Below are 24,371 nucleotides of genomic sequence, written 5' to 3'. Positions count from 1 at the left end.
GTTAGTTATGTGAGCAGTGAGTTTAGAACCCTTATGAACAAGAAGACTACTACTAATTAAATACTAGATTATTAGAAATTCTGTTCCAAAAGGATTGGTAGTAAAAAGACTTGTTAAGGAAATATCCTCCTCTTAGGGCTTTTTGACTGAGCTGGTTTGGATTCCAGATAAATCCTTACTACTGAAAACCAGAAACGATATGCTCTATTTCCTGGGTTGTGTTTTTTTTTTTTTTTTTTTAAATAGATGGCTGCTTCCCCACTCCAAACATTACAGGCATTCTTTCCTAGTCATTGCCCTTCTAAATTACAGCATTCCTCTATGAGGAGACTACTGTTCACTCAGCAGTACGTGGCAGACTGTGTTAACAGGGGCATGTTGCCAGCTGCATGAAGAGGCATGTCAAGCCTTGCTGTATGCAGTACAAGAATATATCCAGACAGTTTGACACAGCTTTCAAGGAAACTAGTGGTTTTTGAGGCAGCCAGTTAGAATCCGTAGCATATGAGGTTAGTGTTTACCCTTCAGGAATATCCGCCTCTGCTTTTATTTTAATCACTGCTCTTTCTCTAAAGGAAGTGTATTTAGACCATCCTTAGTATGTAAAGATGTTAGTAATGTTGTATTTTATATATCTCATAACAAAGCCAATGAGTAGGTTATAGTCAACCTTTTAAGAAATGACTAGAAATGTTAAGGAAGGGGAGTAAATGTAATTGCAATTTTTAACTGTTCATTTGTAATAAGGTCAGACATCCATTTCCCAATTTTTTTTTAATTTTCAAGTTGAGAAAATGTTAAATATCCACCAGTGTGGATTTAAAACGCTTCATAAAATATTTTATGTAAAATACAGTGTGGCAGAATGTTTCTAATTCAGGTGTACAGATCATGCTGTACATGAAGAGCTTCTGAAGGGGAGAGGCTAAATGTTATGTTCTGACAATGGCAGCAATGATAACTAGACCTTTCTACCCTTCAGGGAATCTCTAAGAATTTTGGCTTTTTGAAGTGGCACAAAGAAAAGTCCTATGTTAGCTTCCCTGTGATTCCCTCTTAAAGTAAAATGGAAAAATGCTTGTGGGCTTCGCTAGTAAAAGGGGTTTCAAAAGAATTATTTTCCACCAGGAAAAAAAAGCTCCTCTTAATGTGGATGATAGTCTTTTCGATGTAAGGTTACCTGTCTGTAACGTTCACTTGAAGCATAATGATACTTCTAATGAGTGAAATTGTTTTCTGGCTAGTAGAAGTTGAAGGAAAAGTTACACTGAAGGGCAAGAGCCTGGCATGCATTTCACAAGAGCTGCTCTGATCCTTAAATCCACACTTGAATAGTTCAGCTAGTTGAGCACAATTTTCTAACTGATTACTAATCCTATAATCACAAAAGCTTATGCTCAAATAAATTTTAGTCTCTAAGGTGCCACAAGTACTCCTTTTCTTTTTGTGGATACAGACTAACACGGCTGCTACTCTGAAACTAATCCTATAGTGCAATTACCAGTGGAAAAATGTCTTCAGGTTTGTGTGAGAGAAGGGTAGTGGAGCAAGTGAAATGAAGTTTTTCAAGTGGAGGATTTCTGTCCCTGTGGAGCAGCCCTCACTGTACATACCTACCTTGGCTGCTTTGATAGTGAGCTCTGCAAGAGATAGACAGAACAGCTCCCTTAGACTGACTTTTTTTTTTTTTTTTTTTTTTAAATACCCATGGAGAACAAAAGTTGAGACCAGCAGCAAAAATGGATGATACAGATGGGCTCATATTCCTGAAGGGCAGATAGACAAATCCTGTTGGAAGTTGCAGTTCTGGAGGAACCTCTTCATATGCATAATAAAAGCCAATGGAGCTTACTAGAGCAGCGGTTCTCAATCTGGGGTCAGGACTGCAAAGTAGGTCACGACATCATTTTAATAGGGTCACCAGGATCAGCACAGACTTGCTGGGACTTAGAGATGAAGACCAAGCTCCACACCCCACCCAGGGTGGCTCAGGCCCCCTCTCCCTCCATCCGAGGTGGTGGAACCCATCCTCCCCCCCTTCATTTAGTAAATTTGTTGTCAGAATGAGGTTGTGATGCAATGAAGTTTGAGAACTTCTGCACTAGAGGCTTAGAGAACTACCAGAGGCTAGTTGGTGCTGGAAAATCAATCTAGAGCTAGGAATACGCAAATCCTCCTGAGCTGTGATAGGAACTGAGGAAGTAGACTCAGTGATGCTTATGGGTGACAACTTGTGCCAAATGTCTTGCTAGAAGTCATTATTCAACTCTACCAAGTAGCTTTCACTGCCAAGTTACTCTTCCAAAGTATGTATGATGCTTTACCAGAAATAAGACTGATGCTTCATAGTCTTTCTTCACAAAAGTTTGCTTTATCTGGATCATCTGTTTCCTTCTGTTCTCTGTCACACGGCTGTGGTCAGGAAACAACTGCCAGACCCAGAAAGCTGTCTCAGGTCTGGCAAATATGAAAATGCAAGATCATCCCCCCCCCCCCCCCCCCCACTACTGCCCCTTCTATCTTATATGCTATGGTAATGGGGGGCTAAATAAATACTTGAGTGCCTCAGACTCTATTGTATTTATCCTCCCACCACTTGTGTGAAGTAGGCAGGTTCTGTTTTCCCCATTTTACAAAAGGGGTACTGTAACACAGACTAAGTGAATTGCCTGTGGAAGTCTGTGGTGGAGCAGGGCATTGAACTTGAGTTGAATCTAGTCCTAACCACTAGACTACCTGTCTTCTCTTTCGTACTCAAGAGGGAGGTGAAAGCTACTTGGTAGAGTTGAATAGTGACTTCTAGCAAGTATGGATTGAATTGGGCGTGATGGCGTAGCCTGATAGTAACAAAATGGTCTTATTGTGGTGGTTTTTTGTGTGTTGTTGTTACAGTGCCTTTCTGAGGACAGTGTTGCATGTTCTGGGGTTTTAATTTTCAATATGCAGTGTTGTGGGAAATGCTTCATATGCACACATTCCTCTTCCTTTCCTTCTTGATCATTCCAAACAGAATCAGGATAGTCTGCTTTTAACACTTTCTTATGCTAACAATTGTTCAAAAGTATTTTTATAAATACTCCCAGTGTGCTGAAGTCCTCATTTTGAGATGGACTGCATTTACGTACTGTTCTGTACATGGTGAATATTTAAACAGATTTCATGTTTGCCCTTGGAGATTCTGTAACCTGTGTCAGTACCATGTGTTGTAGGAACGTGTTTTGCTGCTTCTCTTGATGTGGGGCGTTCTGGGGCTTTTAAAAATACACTGATGTTAGTAGGTGAAAAATTGTTATAAACCTTTGAACCAACGTACATACTGATTTGCCAGTTCACTGGTTCTCAGATTGGTCTGTGGGCACTGGTGTTCAAGTGTTGTGGGCTTCTAGTTTCCCACTGTTTTATAGGTATCTAAACTTTTCATTGCAAAGATGATCCAGGGAGTTAGCTGTGCGGCTAGGAGGAGTTATCACATAAAAGGGTTGTAAACACCAAGGGAGCAGAGTCACCAGTGTTTCGTGTTGTACATGAGAGAGGACACTCTGGTGAAGAAAAAGAAGAGGAAAAGATCGCTGGGTAGCATATGCAAAGAGGAAGAAAAAAGGGACTAGAGAAAAGGAAGCTATATTGCTGGAGACACATCAGGATTGTTATATGTTCATGAGGGCTAAGGGAAATGGTCCAGTAGACGGGCTCAGATGTGATGACACGAAGTTTGAGCCCTGCTGCATTAGTCGGTAATACTCAAGTTAAATCATTACCTTTGAATACAGTCGTTATTTTTACATTGCTTGACTTTCAAGAATAGACGTAACAAACGGGATAACATTGTGATTTGTCTTCTCCATACCTGCAAAATGATACATTGGTTCAGTAGTCTGTGTCTGGATGAAGACAGCGGATTCATACTGAAGGCTTACATAGTATCAGTTATTTCTGCACCTATTTTATTTCTGTCTGAACTCATTTTTTCCCCAAAGTATCTTAATTGCAAAGGAAGCTCTTGGTTCCAAGTTTGAAACATCATCATTTAAAGGTAGCAAAGTTCTAAAATGATTTTCAGGACTTTGAGGCTGACCTTTTTAGGAAGCTGGAGAATATTTAAAAAATGATACTGGGTAATATTTGCTTACTCAAGTAAAGCAGAACTATTTGCTAAATACTGAATATTCTACAAGCTGTTCTGGTAAGAATTCCTGAACAAGGAGGAGAGAAATTAAAATACCTTTTTCGTGTATTCAGATTTTTTCGTTTTTAAATATACTTTGCTCTTGCCACCAATGAGGGAAGATGGGGAAACTTTGGCCATTTCATATTCTATTCTCCAGAAGCCTTTCTGAAAATAGATGTTTATCTCGAGAGCCCACAAAAAGTTGTTCCTGTTCTATTTAAAAAAAGAGGACAGCTACAGTAAAGCTAGTATAGTATTGCTCACTGCATAAACATTTGGACTGTGCTTTATGTGGATCTATGCTGTTATGCTTGGAATATGGAGGTAGTCCCTTTGCCACATTTCTCTAGTGCCTTTCTTCCTCTTTCATGAGAACACATGGTTACAGGGGAAATTAAAGCAGCTGTCCAAACAGGGCTTTGATTGAGATGGGTTGACAACCCAGTCCCTCCTACCCCCACCATTTATTTGTTTATTTTAAGGCACTCCTCTTATTCTTTAGAATTTCCATTTTTTTTTTTTTAAAAAATGTTACATCTCTAGTCCTTATAGTTGCAGCGAAAGCATTAAAATGTGAAACCAAATGTCAGTGCAGTATGTCTGGAAAAAATAGGTCTGAGGGATGTGAATTGCCCTATTTATTTCATTGTCTGTCTGATAATGGAAGACTTGTCAGTGAAGTTTCATTGTTGTTAAAGCAAGCAAGTAAGAAGTGAGGGAGAGTGTGGAAATCACAAATCTGTATAACCTGAGAGGATAGTGTTTGGGAGAGTTGAGTTGCAATCGCCATAGTCCTGTGTATGCTGAGCCAAAAACAGAGATAAGGGTCCATGTTTAAACACTGCTTCGACTGCATAAGTTCCTACCATGGATTGGCTGTTCAGAATAGACAGGGCAAAACTTGTGTTTGCAAGCTTGTTCAAAATTATTGTTAGAACCTGACATAAAATAATGGAATACAGTTTTTAGTCCTGTTCACCCCAGCTGGCCAAATAGTATTGGAAAGTAACTTACCTCGTTTAAAAAGTTTAAATATGGTTCCTTTGATCACTTCCTAGCCTCTTATAGAAACTAGGTGCCTTATTCAAGACGCTGATATTACCAAAGTGACAAAGGTAATCTCTGGTAAGAGAAGCCTCACAAATGTGGGACCTGGCAATGCCAGTAATTATAGTATTAGCCTAAAGAATTGTCTACAGATGGCTCTAAGTCTTTATACACATTTTAGAAATTATAAAACTCTGTTCCACTTATAACACAAGCTTGTGGTATGTTACTAGCAAATCATTTTCCTTTTTTAATTTAGTGCCTGGTTGTCTGGATATGAAAGCCCTGTGGTATCTCGCATTAACCTGAGGATACAGGACCTAACAGGACTGGATGTTTCCACAGCAGAGGAACTACAGGTGTGTAAATGAGTATTTCAGTAACTAGTCACACCAGACTTTGGTTTGAATTAAATGGACTTTAAAATCTACTGAACAGCAGACATCCATGTAGTCTTCAGACAGCTGCTTTGGGGGATATATGCAGAGGCTTCTTTTTTGGTGTGCACTCAACTCCTTCAGGTGTTACTGAAAGTCAGACCTAATCAATATGGGAAGAACATCAATGCCTTGTTGTTTAAGTTGAGTAACTGAGCCAAATTCAGTCTTGGTATAGAGGGGAACCAATTCCATTTTCAGTGGAGCAGCACCTGCTTGTCCCAGGGCTGAGTTTGACTTAGAACCTGGAGGGAAGTAGAGAACAGTTGAAATTTCTGCTCTTTAAAGTGAGTGAGGTTTTTTGTTTAGAAAACTTTTTTTATTGCCAGCAATAAAACCAGGTTTTCTGATGGTAGCTCAAATTTTCGTGGGAACGGTCTCTAGAGAAATACTGGTTTTGACTAATATTTAAGGGAATGGGTTGTTTTCTCTGAATCCATCTCAAGATTAGAAAGTCTCAGGAAACTGATTGAGGACTTTATCCTTAATTCATCAGCATTGTTAGACATGGGGAAGATTGTGACTGCACGTGTATATTTTAAGTGAATTAAATAAATTCAGTAGTTGCAGTAGGCTGTGCTGCGGGATTTGGGGTCTTAATTTATCAACGTGGAAGCATCACATCTTACACGTAATGTGAATGGCAGTAAATGTTAACACTGTTGCAAAAAAAAAGCAAACATAATTCTGGGCTGCATTAGCAGGGGTGTTGTAAGCAAGACACAAGCAGTAATTCTTCCACTCTACTCCATGCTGATTAGGCATGTTTATCTCGAGAGCCCACAAAAAGTTGTTCCTGTTCTATTTAAAAAAAGAGGACAGCTACAGTAAAGCTAGTATAGTATTGCTCACTGCATAAACATTTGGACTGTGCTTTATGTGGATCTATGCTGTTATGCTTGGAATATGGAGGTAGTCCCTTTGCCACATTTCTCTAGTGCCTTTCTTCCTCTCTCTCATGAGAACACATGGTTACAGGGGAAATTAAAGCAGCTGTCCAAACAGGGCTTTGATTGAGATGGGTTGACAACCCAGTCCCTCCTACCCCCACCATTTATTTATTTATTTTTAAGGCACTCCTCTTATTCTTTATACCTCAACTGGAGTATTGTATCTAGTATGGGTGCCACATTTCAGGAAAGATGAGAAGACTGAGGGAGTACAGAACAATTTTCAAGTACATAAAAGGTGGTTACAAGGAGGAGGGAGAGAGAAACTGTTCTTTAACTCCTGAGGATAGGACAAGAAGCAATGGACTTAAGTTGCAGTAAGGGCAGTTTATGTTGGACATTAGGAAAAACTTTCTAACAGGCTGATTAAGCACTGGAATAAATTGCCTAGGGAAGTTGTGGAATCTCTATCATTGTCTAACCTGCTCTTAAAAATCTCCAAACATCCTGTCAGGGATGGTCTAGATAATACTTCCTTAAGTGCAGGGGACTGGACTAGAAGACTGCTCGAGGTCCCTTCCAGTCCCACGATTCTCTGATTAAGACGTAGAAAGTGTGACTGCTGATCATGAAACCAGGCTTGCCACCCTAAACAAAGTTCACATGAGGATAAAATGCCCAGGTATCCAGCTCAGAATAGAGGGCTCTTTAGAGCAGGGGTGGGCAAACTACGACCCGCGGGCCATAGCTGGCTTGCCACCTGATTTAATCCAGCCCTTGAGCTCCCGCTGGAGAGAGGGGTGTGGGGCTTGCCCTGCTCCCGCATTGGAGCGGGATGGGGGGGCCACTCCGCGCACACGTGCCACAGCTACCAGAAACTGCGGTGTGTCCCCCTTCCAACTCCGATGTTTAGGGGCAGCCAGGGGGCTCGTTGCACAGGTGCTGCCCCCGCAGATCTCATTGGTCAGGAACTGCAGCCAGTGGGAGCTGCAGGGGCGGCACCTGCGGATAGGGCAGCGCACAGAGCTGCCTGTCTGAGCCTCTGCGTAGGAGACAGAGGGGGGACATGTCGCTGCTTCCGGGAACTGCTTGAGGTAAGCGCCACCTGGAGCCTGCACCCCTGACCCCTTCCTGTGCCCCAACCCCCTGACCCAGCCCTGTTTCCCCCTCCCATCCTCCAAACTGATCAGTCCCTGCCCAGAGCACCTTCCTGCACCTGAAACCCCTCATTCCCATCCACATGCCAGAGCCTGCATCCCCTCCTGCACCCCAACCCAATTTTGTGAGCATTCATGGCCTGCCATACAATTTTCATACCCAGATGTGGCCCTCGGGCCAAAAAGTTTGCCCATCCCTGCTTTAGAGTGTTGTGTAGGATAAAGTGGCAGATGGAAGTCAGTAATATAGTGGACAAGAGAAAATGTGATCAGGCTGGTTACTAATATCCAAAACTGAGCTTGGTTTGAGGGAGAGCTTAGTTTGAGAGGGAGAGTTCCTGTTAAAGGATGGGGAAGTGATTTGGAGTGACACACAAGGATGTGTTAAGAACAATTTTGTAAGTCTTTTATAGAAGCTAATTACTATTTTATCTATGACTTGGATAAAGGACTTCTTGGTATAAAACAGACAGCCATTACAGGAGGGGAACATTACTCAAAATGACTGATAGACTAGAGGCAAGCAGGGACAGATGATCGCTCTTACACTTCTCTGAACAGAACTGCAGAAGCTGTAGTATCAAAAAGGTTTCAGAGTAGCAGCTGTGTTAGTCTGTATCCGCAAAAAGAACAGGAGTACTTGTGGTACCTTAGAGACTAACAAATTTATGTGAGCATAAGCTTTCATGGGCTACAGCTCACTTCATCGGATGCAAAAAGGTGACTCTCTTTGTTGATACTCTGTGCAATGGAGGAGTATTTGAAGGAGAGATGGTTCCAGCTGTGATCGTCAGTAAAGTAACCGCAGTGGAGTGAAATATTAGAGCTCTCACTTCAAAAACAGACTCTGCTGCAGAGTCTTAACTCATAAATAGTCTTGGATTCACTTCTGCTGAGCTAGTCTAACACTGCATGAAGGGTTAATTACCTGATTTTTTTCAAAGATGCCGAGCATCCCAACGCAGGAGTCTGACAGCTGAAGATGCTCAGCATCTTTAAAAAATCATACTTGGACCTGACCACCTTCAGGATTTTAGAGAAGGATTGTACAAGTCTATAGACTTTCTTAGTGTACATTCTGTCTGTGTATAAATACAATTTAAAGTGTCTATATGACTTAACATGGGAGAAGAGTGCAGGAAAGTTAATTCAGGGTAACAGAAAATGAAGATGTATTTGGCTGTCTCGAGGGCAGCATTTTCTCAGATGTAGCCACTTTGGCTGCATGAGGCCATCAGGGACTTTTCTTCTGGCTCTTCTTTCCCCCTCCCCCAATTGCCCCTGCTGCCTCCTCCGGCCGTGGGCTTTGGCCTTGTGGTGGCAGGTTTACCACTTATCGCCCCCGGTGCCTTCTCCGACCACACGGCAGCAGACTCCGTCCCCTGGCTGTGGGATTGGAGCTTGGGCCCCAGGATCCAACCCTGGCCATGCAGCGGATCTGCCCAGGGCTCACCCCCCAATAACCCCTGGCTCCCCATTTAGGGCTTAATTTGTTCCCATGCTTGCTGGGGCTGAGTAAGTCTGCTATGAAAGGTGATATTTGTATGTTTGTTAATGTCACTTTTCACAGCAGACTGAGTAGCTAGCTGAGTGGGAGGCTGTGAAATGTGATATTAACATACAAATATCACTTTTCACAGCAACAGACTTACTAGCAAGCAAGTCTTTTACGAAGAAAAAAACCACCCGAAAAAGACAAGAATGTGCAAAGCACCTTATTTGTGTTTCTATTGTGTTTAGGTCCAGTAAAGAATAGAGACAAGTGTAAATTATTTTTATTACTGAGTCTGCAAAAAAACAACCACCCCTCCCCACGTAAATAAATTACAATAATTTTGAGATGTATATGTGCATATTTATTTTTTTCCCTAAACTTAATTCAGTATTTTAGGAAAAATTGTTAGTGGCCACCGCAAGAGTTGGTGGCTGCACTCCAGGGCCACCAAAAAACCTTGAGAACCCCTATTCTAGGGTTTGAAATGCTATCATGAGATAGCTGTAAAAATGAACCCGAGACTCTCAGCTCAGAGCTAAACTCCTGCTTGTATTCTCATGAGTAGTCTGATTCATTGAAATCAATGGAACTATTCATGAGAGTAGGTTTAATAGGATTTAACTCTTTGTTATTTCACGGTATGCCCTACAGGGGAGGGATTTATTTTTTATGACTTCGAATTTTTTGTAGATGAAAGTTTTAAGTGTACAGGCTGGAGTCAAATATTCATTCTCTCTCCTCCAGATAATATACTGCTTTATTAGATTTTTATGCTTCTCCTTTCACTATAGGTAGCCAACTACGGCGTAGGAGGCCAGTACGAGCCTCATTTTGATTTTGGAAGGGTAAGTTCCTCTACTTCTCTGCCTTCACGGCTTTCTACTTCACATGCACTGTGTTTCTCTTTTTCAGGTGGCAAATTATGGAGTGGGAGGACAGTATGAACCCCACTTTGACTTTGCACGGGCAAGTAAAGAGGTGGAGGGGTAAAAATGACATACTGAAGCCTAGGCCTGTTGACTATGGCACAATATATTTTCTTTAACTTGTGTTAAATTTCATAGCCTATTAGCTCTTCTAATCCATATTAATGGGTAAAGCCCTCTAAACCACCAACTGAACAGGCATTATAAAGCAGTAAGATCTCCTTTCAAACTGTAAAACAGTATTTTATTGAGGGAGGTGACTAATTCTTTCAAACTGAAGGTATTAACCCCATTTTAGAAATGGGAGATGGACCAGGTATGACTGGCTCAGCGAACTGTAATAATGAAAAGTCAATGTAATAATCTTTAGTCACTGGTGCAAGTTGAACCAAAGTCTGCAGTGAATCAAAGTCATTACTACTGATGTCTGTTTTGGTGACGTATGGAAAATGATGATGTGGTCTCAATCAACAGTTTTCACTCTCACAAATTACCACAATTTGCACCCCCCTAGGTAGTCTCTTCAGAGAGACCAGGAACTGAATGGGCCTGGAGACTTAATTATCTTCTCTTTTCTAGAGAGAGTCCCTGCAGGTCAGGATTGTCTGGACAGTGTGGTGAAGTGTGCATTTGCTACTGCCTATTGCTATACCTTTAACGTGGAGAGAGAATTTCATTTCCCAGAGCTGTGAGTTTTAGCACCTTTCACTAGCAGTAAATTCTCGTACATCAATCCACTGCTTTTTCTGGTTTATAAATTGCATTAAAAAATTAATTGCCCAAAGAAAAAAATTAAGAGATGGCAAAAGCCTTTTATGTTCCCTCCCCTCCCAAACTCTGCTTTTGTTTGTTGCTTATTTGATAAACAATTTGAATTGCCTCATCTCTCCCTATCCCAACTGAATTTCACATGACTGGAAGTAATGCCATTTCAGCTGGTTGTTTAATGGGCATTTTATGTGTGATTAACATTGTCCTGTGAACCAAAACCAACAAATATGAAAAGTCCTGTCATCAAAGACATTGAAAATCATTAACAGTTTGTTTTCAGCTGCATGAATTCATTTCTAAAATAATGGCTTCTCAGAAGAATGACTCCAGTACACAAAAATATACGATGTTATTGTGCAGGGGGAAGGCATTGGAGACCGTCCCACAGATGAATATGTAACAGTAATTCGTCTCAACCAGAAGGAAAGAGTTTCCTGGCCCACAGTGTGGATGGTTCCTCTTGTGATGCAAGGGATACAGTTTTAAAAATGTTCTTTAGGGCAGCTCTTTGTTATAGCAGTGCCATTGTGGCATATGAAGGGAGGAAGTCAAAATTTATTTTTTTTAGTTGCTTTCTAGCTAACTCAGTATTAAATCAGTAATGTGGGCATGGCTTCTTGATTGGCTGAACTTCAGTAATTGCATTAAAATTAGGGCTGTCAAAGGATTAATTGCGTGAGTAATCACAGTTTTTTTAATCACACTGTTAAACGCTAGAATGCCATTTATTTAAATATTTTTGGATATTTTCTACATTTTCTAATAGATTGATTTCAATTATAACAGAATAAAAAGTGTAGCGTGCCCTTTATATTTATTACAGATATTTGCACTGTGAAAAGTTTTTTTTTAGTTCACTTAAGAGATTGCTCTACAGTACTTGTATTATCATAAAAGTTGAACTTACAAATGTTATGTACAAAAAAAACCTTGCATTCAAAAATAAAAAAAGTAGAACTTGAGCCTACAAGTCCACTCTGTCCTACTTCTTGTTCAGCCAATCATTAAGAGAAACAAATTTGTTTCCATTTACAGGAGGTAATGCTGCCCGCTTCTTAATTACAGTGTCACCTGAAAGTGAGAACAGGTGTTCTCATGGCACTGTTGTAGCCAGTGTTACAAGATATTTAAATGCCAGATGCGCTAAAGATTCATGTGTCCCTTGATGCTTCAACCACCATTACAGAGGACATGCATCCATGCTGATGACACAGAGGCTTGGATCTTTATATAAATACATCTTAGAATATACATTTTATGCATTAATGCATGGTCATATTTTATCAGCAGCTTCAGCAATTAGAGCCAGACATCCTGCTTCTGAGAAATTGCAGCTGTAACACTAAGAATTGGATAATTTAATATCTAAGCTGTATAAAATGTGAAAGTTAAGAAAGCCAAATAGCACTGGCAGCAACATCATGGCACAAGGGCAAATACAGTAACTAGCAGGTATAGTCCCTACCAAAGGGTCACTTGTGCACTAGTATAAAGAATGGGGGCAGAAAAGGGAAAAGCAGATGGAAAAAGGGAGAAGGCTAAAAATCAGGAAAAGAGCCAAAATAGAGGTAGGGTTGCTGCATGTGTTAAAGGCAGCCAGTGAGGTATGTCCCCAAGGAAGTCCTGACCTCAGCCTGCTTCTCACTCAACTGAGGCAGTGAGGAGCAGATTTCCTTTGTGTAAACTCAGGTGCTTGTCAGTTACAATTAGACAAGTACTTAAGGCCTAGATTATGAAGGGGTTATATTAATTTTTAAGACAAACACAAAGGGCCATTTTCAACTTGTCATGTGGGCTGGAACCTTTTAATTTCAGTAGTTTTAGCAAAGGAAAAATATTTAACAAATAAACCAATATATACAATTTCCTTGCGCTCTGTGTCCCGAGCTCTTTGATTTTTTTTCTGCATGAGTTTGTTTGCTGGCACTGCAAGTGTCTGTCCACTGGTGTGCAAATTACATGATTAAAATAATGAGCATTTTATTAAATCAGTGTGTTGCTTTCTTTCACAGAAAGATGAGCCAGATGCTTTTAAAGAATTGGGAACAGGCAACAGAATTGCTACTTGGTTGTTTTATGTAAGTGAGACATTTTTAGCCATATCATTGCAAACTGTTTCTGCCAAAAATGTTAGTTTCTATTTCCGCATCTTTATCTTAGGCACTTGAGTGATTTCAGTTATTCTGATTTATGTAATCTGCAAATAAAGGCAGCTAATAATTGCTCAGTGGTAAATAAGAGTACCTTTTAAAATTAGGCCAACTTAAAAAAAAGAAATTAAGAAAACTTACAGCCTTGAAGGTCTTTTCTTTAGGTGCTTGAGGCTTTTTTTTTTTAAATCTGAAAGGTAGTTAACAGGTCTGACACTTCCTGTGAATACCCAAAGTTGTGAGGCACTTCGCTACCATCTGCCCTTCATGTAAGGAAGCCTTCTCTGTACATAGCAGGAGTCAGCTCTGCAACTCCTGACCCAGATCAACACAAGCACTTGCATCTAGGCATTGCTGGTTCAACTATTACTCTGTATTTTAGCAATAAGCCCACTACAACCCTCAGGCTTTCCAAGCATCTCCCTGGAGTCTTCACTCCCTTTTCCTCTGGACACATGGTATTTACAGATTTGGTGTGTCCAAAGAAATAGTACACTCCAGTTTACCCATTCCACCTCACATCACCTTTGCGCTTCACACAGCACTTAAATATGTTTACAGTGAAATCAAGTAGGTTTATTTAACAAAACATAGCGATTCAAGTAATAGCAAGTAGTAGTACTGGAAGCAAAAGGCTTACATTTAAAATAGAATCATAACATGCATTCTACAACCTAGACTTAATTAAATAGATTCTTGCAGAGTTATGCTCACCAAAAGTCCTTGTAGTGTTTTACAGCCAGTCTTGGCTGTAATCCTGTTTTCATGAGAGAGACATGCTGTCAGATTGTCTCCGAGATGAAGGACTCAGTGTTTCTTTGACTCCCCAGATATACAAATCCTATTCTTAGTCTTCATTCATAAACAGAACACACACCCATAGACCCTGCTGATTTGTTTTTTCTTACAGATTTTCTCCCATAGATTGTATAACTGTTGAACTCGCACCTGGCTCAGTCTGTATATAAGCCTCCAGTGTGAGGCAGACAATACACAATATGCATGACCAGACAGGGAGAGAAGTGTCTGTTTCCTCCTGCCTGAAAGGAACCTGTGCAAGACCTGTTGTCTCGTGGTGCCCTGAGTTAAGAACCCAAATTCTTATACCTTAAGAACATAACTGAAACATACTTTTCAGTATAAATATGTAACTTCTTAAATATTACCTATACATACATTTTGCAGTGATTTGATGACCATTGGGCTACTGGTCTCAGAGACGGTACAACTTTTTTGTGAACTATTATGCATCTGTTTAACCCAGGGGATCCCTGTGCACCACCTGTGCCTTCTACCAGTTGGCAACAAGCAGTCCCAACAGGCACATGCAGGAAGTTGTCCATCGGTCCATGCCTCTCCTTGTGCTCCGAACTGAAGATAAGGAGTGGTGCAGATCAGCTCCCTCTTACCCAGCACTTGGCCTGAGTCAGAAATCTCTGTCCAAATCCATTTTTGCAGAATCTGCAAATATACAATCTGTATTTGTACATAGTTTAAGTATTCTTAGCTTCTTAGAGTTTATGGTCTAGTTAGCTTAGTTTCTTCCTGCCTCGTGGAGCTTCTTCCTGCAGAGAAGGATTATACTCCGTCTTGGGGTTTAAGAACTGTCTTCTGCCCCAGCTCCTTCAGTCAGTGATGAACACCAGCATTGCCTTTACTTAGAGGCTCACAACCACCAAGTGCAGCCTTTGTCACGAACCTGAGGCACGAGAGCACCGTGTGAGGAAATACCACATGGAGAAGGCCACAAGATCCCAGTAAGAGAGAGACCCCTCCAGTGGCCTCAGACTGTAGGCAATGACCCTATGAGCACAAGTTCTAGAGCAGAGGCTATAACAGCGCTAAGCCCAAAAAACCACTGCCTCTTACCAGAGTAAGGGGCATTCTTGTGGGAATAAGAGATCCCCTTCTAGATCTTCCTTAAAATGAAAGTATCCCTCTCCAAATAGGTCCAAGTCAGGTAAGTCCTTGCCTACAGGTCCTGAGGAGTTAGATCCACCTAAATCTTCCGTTCAAGAGGGGAAGTTGTGAAGGAAGAAGAATCAGCCAGTTCTAGATCCAGCTCATAGGACAAAGGATCAGCATCTACCAGGATGGACTGGGAATTTGACTTTGGACTGCCCTTCAACAGCACTGACATTCCAGCAGGGATTGGCCAACTACCATGCTCTCAGGTGCATCAGTCCCAACCTCCAGAACTCCAGTGTGGTCTGAAACTTTTACCTTGCCAGAGGATAGTTGTCTTACTCTGCCCACAACCTCCTTTCCTCCTCAGGCATGGAAGAAACTACCCCGAGGATTCTCCCCTACCTTTTCCACAAGCTGGAACATTTCTCTACCGGTAGATTGCCGGTAGATTATGAACCTACTTTCTCATCTGTTGAGTCCAATGTTCTAGATGAGTCTGTCTCCTCCTAGGGAGACTAACCCAACAGAACCTCTAAGAGGTCTTGGAACGGTCCTCCTTCAAGATACAACTGCCCACAGAACTGCATTAGTGGGGTATTGGTCCCACAGGAGCCGTATGCCAGACAGCCCAGATCTGTGCACAAGCCCTACCAGCACTCTTCTCCTAGCTGATACCAAATGACTGAGTACACAGAGGAAGAAATTAAACTAGAGGATCCACTGGTACTGATTGTCCCAACAGGCATGTCATTGTCGTCACCCAGAGGTGGTCACTCCATTATTGCCATATCAATTGATGGCTACAGCTAATATCAGGTGTTTTTGCAGGGGTTGGTGACTGAGCTCCAGCTCTCTCTTGATGAGGTCCGTGATGCACGTTCTAAACTCCTTGACCTCTTAGAACCCTTGGGCCCTTCTCTGGTGGTCCTCCCAATGAACTAGGGCATTTTGGCATACCTCTGCACACTCATCCCAGGGAGGCTAAAAGAGCAGAATTCCTCTTTACCCACCTAGTGGGTAACTCCCTAGTGGTGCAGGCAGCCACAGAGAGATCAAGATTACAACACCCCAGGGCAGCTCTAACAGATAAAGTCTCTAAATGCAGCAAATGCCTTGACCTTCTGGAAAGGATTTTCATCAACCAACCTCCAAGTCAGAATTTGCTAACTACAAGGTCATGCTTCCTCAGGAGGACAGGACTCAATTCCAAGACCTCATAGAGGAAATCAAACTGGTGCCTGAGACCTCATTCCAAGCGGCAGTGGATGTGGGTGATCCCATGTTTAGAGCTGTTGCTAAAGCTATAGTTATGATGCTTGAATCATGCCTTGATTCTTCAGGATTCCCCAGGGAGGTCCAGAATATCATTGAGGATTTGCCCTTACAGTCTAACTCTTCAGCAGGAAAGTTGATGAGTCATTGCACTTGTGTAAGGACTCCGGACAATTCTCCACTCCCTGGGCATTTATATCCCAGCCCCAAAGAGAAAACAACACAAGCAGGGTTATAAACCCAGACGTGCCTCTCAGCCATTTTATCACTAGCACTTATACAAGCTGCCATCCAGTGTAAGAGCATACAAAGATGCGGATATACTGCTTCCTCCGCCTCAACTGTCACTGCTCTCTCCCACTCCACCACCTGGGGGTTTCTTTTGATGGGGCACTCTGTGTAGCTCTACTGACGCCATGCCATTCCTTGCTAACACCAGACTTCTGGTGGTTGCCTTGCCCACAACTTCCTAATTCCAATGAGAGGAGACTTCATTCTCATGACATCAGATGGGCTTTGGCATTCTGTCTGCAAAGAACAAAACCAATTAGGAAGTCTTGAAGGTTAGTTGTTGAAATAGAGTGATTGCAAGGAAAAGCATTACCTGCGCGCGCGTGCTCTCTCTCAGCTGGTGCGTATTCCTCCTTTAGACAGGTGAAAGCACTAGACCACGAGCAACCTCAACAGCATCTTTTACAGAGGTACCTATACTACATATTTGTAGAGCGGCTACCCTGGAGTGCCATCCATATCTTCATGAAACATTATGCCTTAGTGTAGGCCTCTTTTGCAGCTGTTGGGACACAGTTTTACAGACATCTATACCAACTGCATCTTCGCACCCTCCTTCTTTTTGAATACTGCTTACCAACCATCCACATGTGGAATACACATAGGGACCAGTACTTGAAGAAATACTTATCTGTAACTGGAGGTTCTTTGAAGTGTGGAGTCCCTATTTGTATGCTACTACCTGCCCTCCTTCCCCTCTGCTTCCGATCTTCCTTGATTCATGGTAAGAACAACAACTGGAAAGGTGTTGGTTTGCACTGTCCTTTATAGCCTCAGTTTGAGCATGAGGAGACCAAGTGTGTGGGTGCAGAACAATAGACATTACTTGCTAAGAAATTTCCAGTCTAGGTGAATGGAGTACATGCATATCCATGTGTGGAATACAGATAGGGCTGACACATGTCAAAGAACCTCTAGCTACAGATAAGTGATCTCCTTTTTTCTAGCTGCCACAGTATTTGTACTCTGCTCATCATTGAGGCATCTGAAAGTCTTACAAATTCTGGAACAAGAATGGCTATCACATATTGTGTTTAATGCTACAGGGCCATAGCAAATGTGATTTTACAGCTAGTCACAGAAATTGTGCCCTTAATGAGGAGTCAGAAATGAAGGTTTTTAGTAACTTAATATTTTATTGATGTGGTTTTGGGAAAGCACTGAGTAAAAGTGCTCTTATTTTCTCTCCTTTACAGATGAGTGATGTATCAGCAGGGGGAGCTACTGTATTCCCTGAAGTAGGAGCTAGTGTTTGGCCAAAAAAGGTAAGATGAGTTTTAATGCAACTTAGATGTTACTCTCCCACTTTCCCTCCATTAATATGCAGCTGTGAGGAACTGTATATTTGGATGTTTAAATGTAAAATGAAAACTTCCAAATGAATTGATTAAAGAAAGTACTAGGCCACCAATCCTGCAAACACTTAAGCAGTACCATTTATTTCAGTGGAGCTACCTATGCAAGTAAAATTGCAGGTCAAATCTAGCTGTGCTTGTGCAGAGTTTCTGTTTTTGCTGTTCTGCATGATTATGATTCAATGCATGTTAAAACTTCATAGACTGCTGAAGCCAATAGGTCCGAAACACAAAACTTACCTTACTTGTAATTTGGGTCAAACTCTATTTGCAGGGGAAACCCAGACTAGCCAAGCAGTGCACAGAATAAAACTCCTTTTTAGAAAAATTTGGGTTGTCTTGTCCTCTGTAGGGAGAGAGCTGGGTTCCAGGGCCACTTGGCAACCTGGCTATACTGCCCCAGACACATCAGGGTCATGCCCTTCCAAGCCTGGACAAAATAGTATGGTGGGGGCCAGCTGGGAGGGAGAGGGCTGCTTAGTGAAGTTGAGCCAGGGCGATATGGACAGGATCAATAGGCCACTTGGCCTGCATTCTAATGTTCAGTTGCCACAATGACCACTCACTCCTACCAACAAGTTTTCTTTGTTTAAAAGAAACCAACTCCTCTCCCCACCCCCAACTAGGACATCAAATGGGAAAAAAAAATTAACACAGTTCAGGTTTCCCAGGGGCAGCTAGTGCCTTTCCAGAACATCGAGTTCAGCAAAACTCATTCAGAAAACCAGGAAATAAGGAGTTAAGGTAAATGCCACATAACTTTACCTCTGCTCCCCTGGAGCTGACAGTAGTCACTGTGAATTATCTACATGCACTGCAGCTGCATTCAACGTGAGTGTTTTAACTGTACTAAATGGTTTTAATGGTGGAGGCAGCAGGGGGGTAGACATTTGTTTGTGAGCTGAGAAGAGTCACAGAACTGCGAGTATATGAGAAGTTCAGGATTTGCACCCCACCTCCTGTGTGTGAGGAAAGGAAAACAAACAGCACATGTACCTTGAGGAGCCACTGTGGATCATTTTATTACAAAATTTTGTAGGTTGTTTCAGGAGCAAGTTTCGGGAGGGTCTTGCCATGTAAGGTGGAACATGAGAACAGTTTGTAGATGGGTAAGGGAAAGTAGAGGTTTAGGTGGTATCCTGTAAGTGTGAAGCAGCTGTTTAAATTTTACAAGTGTGCTGTGCTGTCAGGAGAGTAGAGTGAATGAGTGTAGGGCAGGTACAGGAAGCTTTTTTCCTTTTCACTGTAAATTAGAGTATGTGGGTTATGGGGCATTGCTCAAAGAGGGCAATGTTAAGGTTTATGTGGGTGGTTTACCTTAACTTTGCATTTCCTAGTTTTCTGAAGTTTGTCTTGCTTAACCCAAACTTCTGGAAGGACATGAGAAGTCACTGGAAATCTTAACTCTGTGATAACAAAGGTTGTTGCCATTTAAATAAACCTTACATTCTGGATGCACACAGGGAAAAAAAGTCAAATGTTTTGGATTTATTAAAACAAAGGAACGAACTATGGCTAGTGAATTTTAATTGATTGTCACCATACCCTTCATGATTTTAGCGGATCTCAAAAGTTCAGACCTAGGGCTTGTCTACATGGTGAGGTAATTTTGCACTTTTACTCTGTTCTAGAAATCCCTGCACCCGCAGTGTTGCACATTAATTGGTACATGTAGACACTGGTGCACACTTCTAAAGGTTCCCTAGTGCACTTTAACAAACAACACTTTAGGAATCACCTCCCCATAATGTTTATTATTCCACACTGAAGACAAGTTTTTATTCATAGCTTGGAAGAGAGAAGTGTGTTTGCTTTTTCAGTTCCCACTCAGTTTCTTAACTTTGAGTGAACGAGTTGAAGAAACTGAAATGAAGAAAATGTTTTCTTTGCACCTGCAGAAGAGGTTGCTGCCATCAAAAGCTGGTGTAGCACTGCAGCAAACTCAGGTTCCAGGTGCTTAGCCAGTGACTTCCTGCAGTTTCAGTGCTTTGACTCTCTTTAGAACTTGGCAGAAAACATACTTTAATATTATATTTTGTATTCAATTTAAATGAATATTAAGTTTAGGCTTTAACGGGTTGTCAAGTTTAATTTTAAATACATTCATTTAAAAAATTATTGTAAAAGTCATTGATTATTAGCCCTGCTAGAAGTAAACTTTGTGTTGCATAAAGTAAAATATTATGTTTGTATTGAAATTTCCAGGGAACAGCTGTATTCTGGTACAATCTTTTTCCAAGTGGAGAAGGAGATTACAGCACAAGGCATGCAGCCTGTCCAGTACTAGTTGGAAACAAGTGGGGTAGGTATCCGTATTCTGCCAAATGTCTGATTTTAGTTTCTTTTTACTTCGCTGTTTGTGGTAGAATACAGTAGAGCCAAAGCTGCCAGCTCTTTTCAAAAGAAGAGAGCTAGTACGTACCTAGCTACTTCATACTAAGGTTTTCCCAATTTGCAAATATTGTGGGGTTTTCTTCTTAGGCTTAGTATGTCAAGTTTCAGGCTATTGCTTTGACATTTATATTTGGGGAATAAAGCTTTTCTGATGCATGTGCTGATAACGTGTATTTAGTTTAAATAGAAGTGGTGACCAATGCTATTTTTGTGTCTCATAGTATCCAATAAATGGATCCATGAACGTGGTCAGGAATTCCGAAGACGGTGCACTTTATCAGAGTTGGAATGATGCAAACTTTTCCCTGTCCTGTACTCGTTTGTGTAAAATATGTCTCCCCCATTTAACTTTCTACAATTTATTAACACTCCACTACAGGTACAATCTCCAACCACATCCAGTATTTCATCTGTGAAGAAACACCTACATTGTTTTAGTTCACTCTACAATATCCCTTTTAGAGAGAATATAGTGAGATTTTAAGTTTTTCAGGCTAGAAGGACAAAATATAGTTGTCAGAAATAACAGGGATAATTTGTGATTTATAGTACCCTTTACTCTGTAGAATCTCTGATCAGCAGAGAAAGCCAGTATGTGATTTCTGTTAGTCCTCACAAGCTTGAGTTTACCAGTGGTAAAAAACATGAACAGTCTAATTTCAAGCACAGACTTATTGTTTGGAGGGATGCATTAAACCAGTCCTTGTCTCCAGCTCTCAATTCTTTGTTGTAGTGTGCCTGACCACTACAGTTGAACTGTGGGCATGGTTTGTGTTTCTCCTAGCCTGTTTTTCCACTACTACAGAAGCCCAGACTTAACTGACTTGTAAATTCTCTCTCATGTCTCTACAGTGAATTTGACTTGTAACCCAGAGAATGTGAGCCTGCAGTCATATACACATATGTGTTTTGGCTGTGCTGTGTCAGATACCTGTGTGCATCAGAACAGCCTGACAGAAATCATGACCTGCTTTCCAGGTCTAGTTTTGTTTTAATGACTTAGTTTGTCCATTAAAAAAAAATCTGCGTCTTAGTAATAAACCTTTACATTCATTTTGGGGACAGTACCATCTTTGATTAAACAAAGCATTGTGCCTTAGGAACTGGAATTTTCAAAGTGGTTATGAGGTAATATGCAAGCCTCAAAGGCTTATTTGTAAAAAGCCAAATTTTCCCATGCTGAAATCTTTTGTGACAAAGGCAATCTATTTATAATCTTCACAAATGCTTTTTATTTTGTGTATGTTTTGATATGTTGTGGATATTGAATGCATGCCATAATTGTGACTGGCTTTTTACCAACTCTTGACTGAATTCATACAGGATGTACATGAAAGTAAAAGTGAGGCACACCAGAACCTAGCAGGCCACCCTCTGTCTGTCTAATCTTGGATTATTAAATGCTGAAAATTTAATAGTGTACAGGTAGCCCCATTTCAGATAATTGGATTTTCTACCTGAGTGAAAACCTGAATATTGAGCCCAAAAGGTCAGAGAATCCAACTATTAACCTATGCAAATACTTTGTAGTACCTTTAAATTGCATCCCTCTTCAGAAGGATTATAATAAAAAAAGTTAAATCAAGTAATCAATGGCAAAATAAAATCTAGCAAAGAAATACACACCAACCGAACAGAGTTCTTGTTCTCTGAATTTTGACTCTTTTACAAGAGGAAAGAAAGGGGCACTGAGCGGGGGAGATGAAAAATTTGTTAATCCCCTCATTTATGTTTGTCACTCAATTTTTTCTTCTTTGTCCATTCATTCCTTTCATATGCTTTCTTGTGGTAGCAATGGCTGAAGTTTAGTCCTGCAATTTTTCAGGAAAATAGAGTGGACATGGCTAAGACAGATTGATAGACAGGAACAAAAAACCAAAACACCTCCATTCCAGTACCCCCCTCTATGTAATCAAACAGTTTCTCTTGTTAGAGACATCCAAGTAATAGTGTGGCAGCAAAGAGTCTGTATTTTCTTCTTAAGCAAAACTCACTCTTCTTACATTTTGTCAGTGCCTTTTTTTAAACTCTGAGATTTCCCATTTTTTTCTTTTAAGAAGTTAAACAGTCAGTGGTCATCTAAGTTACTGCTATATGCTTGCTTGAAATATCTATTGCTCAAACTGGAAGAAAGCCAGGCTATGCTCCAACCCATCTTTTACTTTCAGTCAGCAGTAGTGAGAAGATGGGGGTATAGCATACCAACCTGTAACTCCCAACTCAGTGCAAGCAAAGACAAACACACCTTCCTTCAAAAGATGGCTAAACAATGGTTTGGGGCCTATTAGACTTCAGTTGGTAAATTCAGAAAATAGTGTCTCCTTCTGCACCCACCCATCAATAAGCATTTCTAATGTTCATAGAAACTTATCTAAAATTCTAATTAGTATTGTTTCAATTGCATGATGCTTAAGATCCAGAAGTAAAATCACTTGATAGTGAAAATGGACAAAAGAAATGAACTAAGTGAAATTTAGTTTCCTACTAGTGAAAATGTTCCATTGGATAAAGTTATATCTAAGACTGGTTAAAGGTGTTGAAAATCATTAAAAACTGAATCCTTCCAAGCCTGGTTAGTAGGAAAAGAAACTATTTACTTTAATTGTTGAAGACCCATCTTTCATTTTTCCTACTTGAAGCATTCATACATTTTAACACTATATAAATGTAAAAGTACTATTGCTTGCTGCCTTATCTATTAACTTTCTAAAAAGGGCTTTCAGATCAAGAGTTTGGCTCCTGTGTGAATGCAGTTTAGTATTAAATATGAATGACAACTATCCGGTTCATAGTGACTGACATTTGAAAACATTGCCTATTAATTTTTTTGTAAAAGTTTTTTAAATGTAAAGAACAGGCTTAAAATAAAAAGTCACTGCCACTTGCAGTGAAAATCCTCAACATCAAACTTTTGTGATCTGTTACTGTCCATTTGTCAGTTCCTAGACATGAGTTTCTAGGAACTGTAACATGGAGTACTATGTATTAACTGTTCTCCACAACAACAGACATGAGGTTTAATCATGTGTGTCCAAGTGAGACAAGATAAGGGACCAAGGAAGAAGAAAATAAACCTTTAACAATGAATAGCAGTACCCAGAAGATCTTAGTTTCCAAATACACAGCCCTTTCATTAATGTAACACTTGTAAAAGTAAGCAGCTTGTGTTAAGAATTTCAGAAGGAGATTAAATACCCTTGTTAGTTTAACTGCACTCTTTAGGCTTTCTTTAATGAAATACATCCAGGGCTTCTGTTTTTGGGGTGGTAGTATTTTTAGCAATTTGATTTTTAGGTGGTTCTTCAAGTGCTGTCCCTGTGGGTGTTCCACTTTAGGTAGCTGTCCAAAAATCAGGTTTTCAGGTCTCTTTGAAATAGTACTATGTTAAAATACATTTACAAAAAGTACTAGGCTAAGCCTAGTAGGGATCTTTAGTATGCACCAGGTTAGTCTACACAAACCAATTAATGTGCAACATATTTAAGTGCGTGTTAGAGACTACACCCTGTAGTCTGCATTATTGTTCTATGTAGAGAGTCCCTTCGACCCTAAACCATTTCTGGTAGGATAGACCACCTTTGTTTTGGTATTGGGGGTGTTTTATTGGTGTTCATCAGTTTAAAACCTAAAGTCAGAAGCTATAAATGTATCCCAGATGGAATCTGAGTTGAATCCAAGTATCTCAAGCTTCATCAGTTGATGTTGTATAGATCTGGCAGCTTGTACGGGAAATCTATACAGGGATTTCTAACCTAAAGCCAAGGGTAGCAGTAAGGAGACAGATGTGTTGGAAGCCTTGCCAGAAATTTCCTGTTTTTAAATATTTAGAAGAAGCTTTCCTATGGCACCCTAACCTTTGGACGGCTCACATGAGAGGGTAGTTAGAGGTGTATGTCCATGGTGTTTAACACTATACTGTTTCCTGTGGACTCAATCCTACAGTTCTGACAAACCACAAACATTTTTCAGATGAGATGCTAAAGAAATAGCATTGCCATGTGGTAATCCCATCAATCAAATAGTCTTCTAATTTAAGAAACACTTGCTATAGATGCTGTTGATAGATTAACAAAACTGCACCTTAGGGAGTTAAAAAAAATCTTGATCTCG

At 40.6% G+C, this 24,371-nt stretch overlaps 1 protein-coding gene across 6 annotated transcripts in view; it reads left to right on the top strand.

Annotated features, from left to right (window-relative positions):
- P4HA1 (prolyl 4-hydroxylase subunit alpha 1) overlaps nt 1-23,169 on the top strand; it is a 67,005-nt gene extending 43,836 nt beyond the window's left edge. For 2 of the 6 annotated variants that reach the window (XM_084634531.1, XM_084634530.1), the window contains exons 11-16: nt 5,475-5,574; nt 10,107-10,160; nt 12,904-12,969; nt 17,709-17,777; nt 20,073-20,169; nt 20,483-23,169. In XM_084634531.1, the coding sequence (XP_084490657.1) occupies nt 5,475-5,574; nt 10,107-10,160; nt 12,904-12,969; nt 17,709-17,777; nt 20,073-20,169; nt 20,483-20,553 (457 nt within the window). In that variant the 3' untranslated portion in view covers nt 20,554-23,169. Of the gene's footprint in view, nt 1-5,474; nt 5,575-9,985; nt 10,040-10,106; nt 10,161-10,699; nt 10,809-11,251; nt 11,596-12,903; nt 12,970-17,708; nt 17,779-20,072; nt 20,170-20,482 lie in introns of those variants that run through there. The other 4 variants (XM_084634528.1, XM_084634529.1, XR_014712456.1 and 1 more) reach the window with 3 other exon arrangements.
- The last annotated feature ends 1,202 nt before the right edge of the window (nt 23,170-24,371 follow it).

This window comes from Lepidochelys olivacea, assembly GCF_965140295.1.
Source record: "Lepidochelys olivacea isolate rLepOli2 genome assembly, chromosome: 7".
In the NCBI taxonomy this organism is placed as follows: Eukaryota; Metazoa; Chordata; order Testudines; family Cheloniidae; genus Lepidochelys; species Lepidochelys olivacea.
Note: the sequence above shows the minus strand (reverse complement) of the source record. Positions and strands in the feature narration are given on the sequence as shown.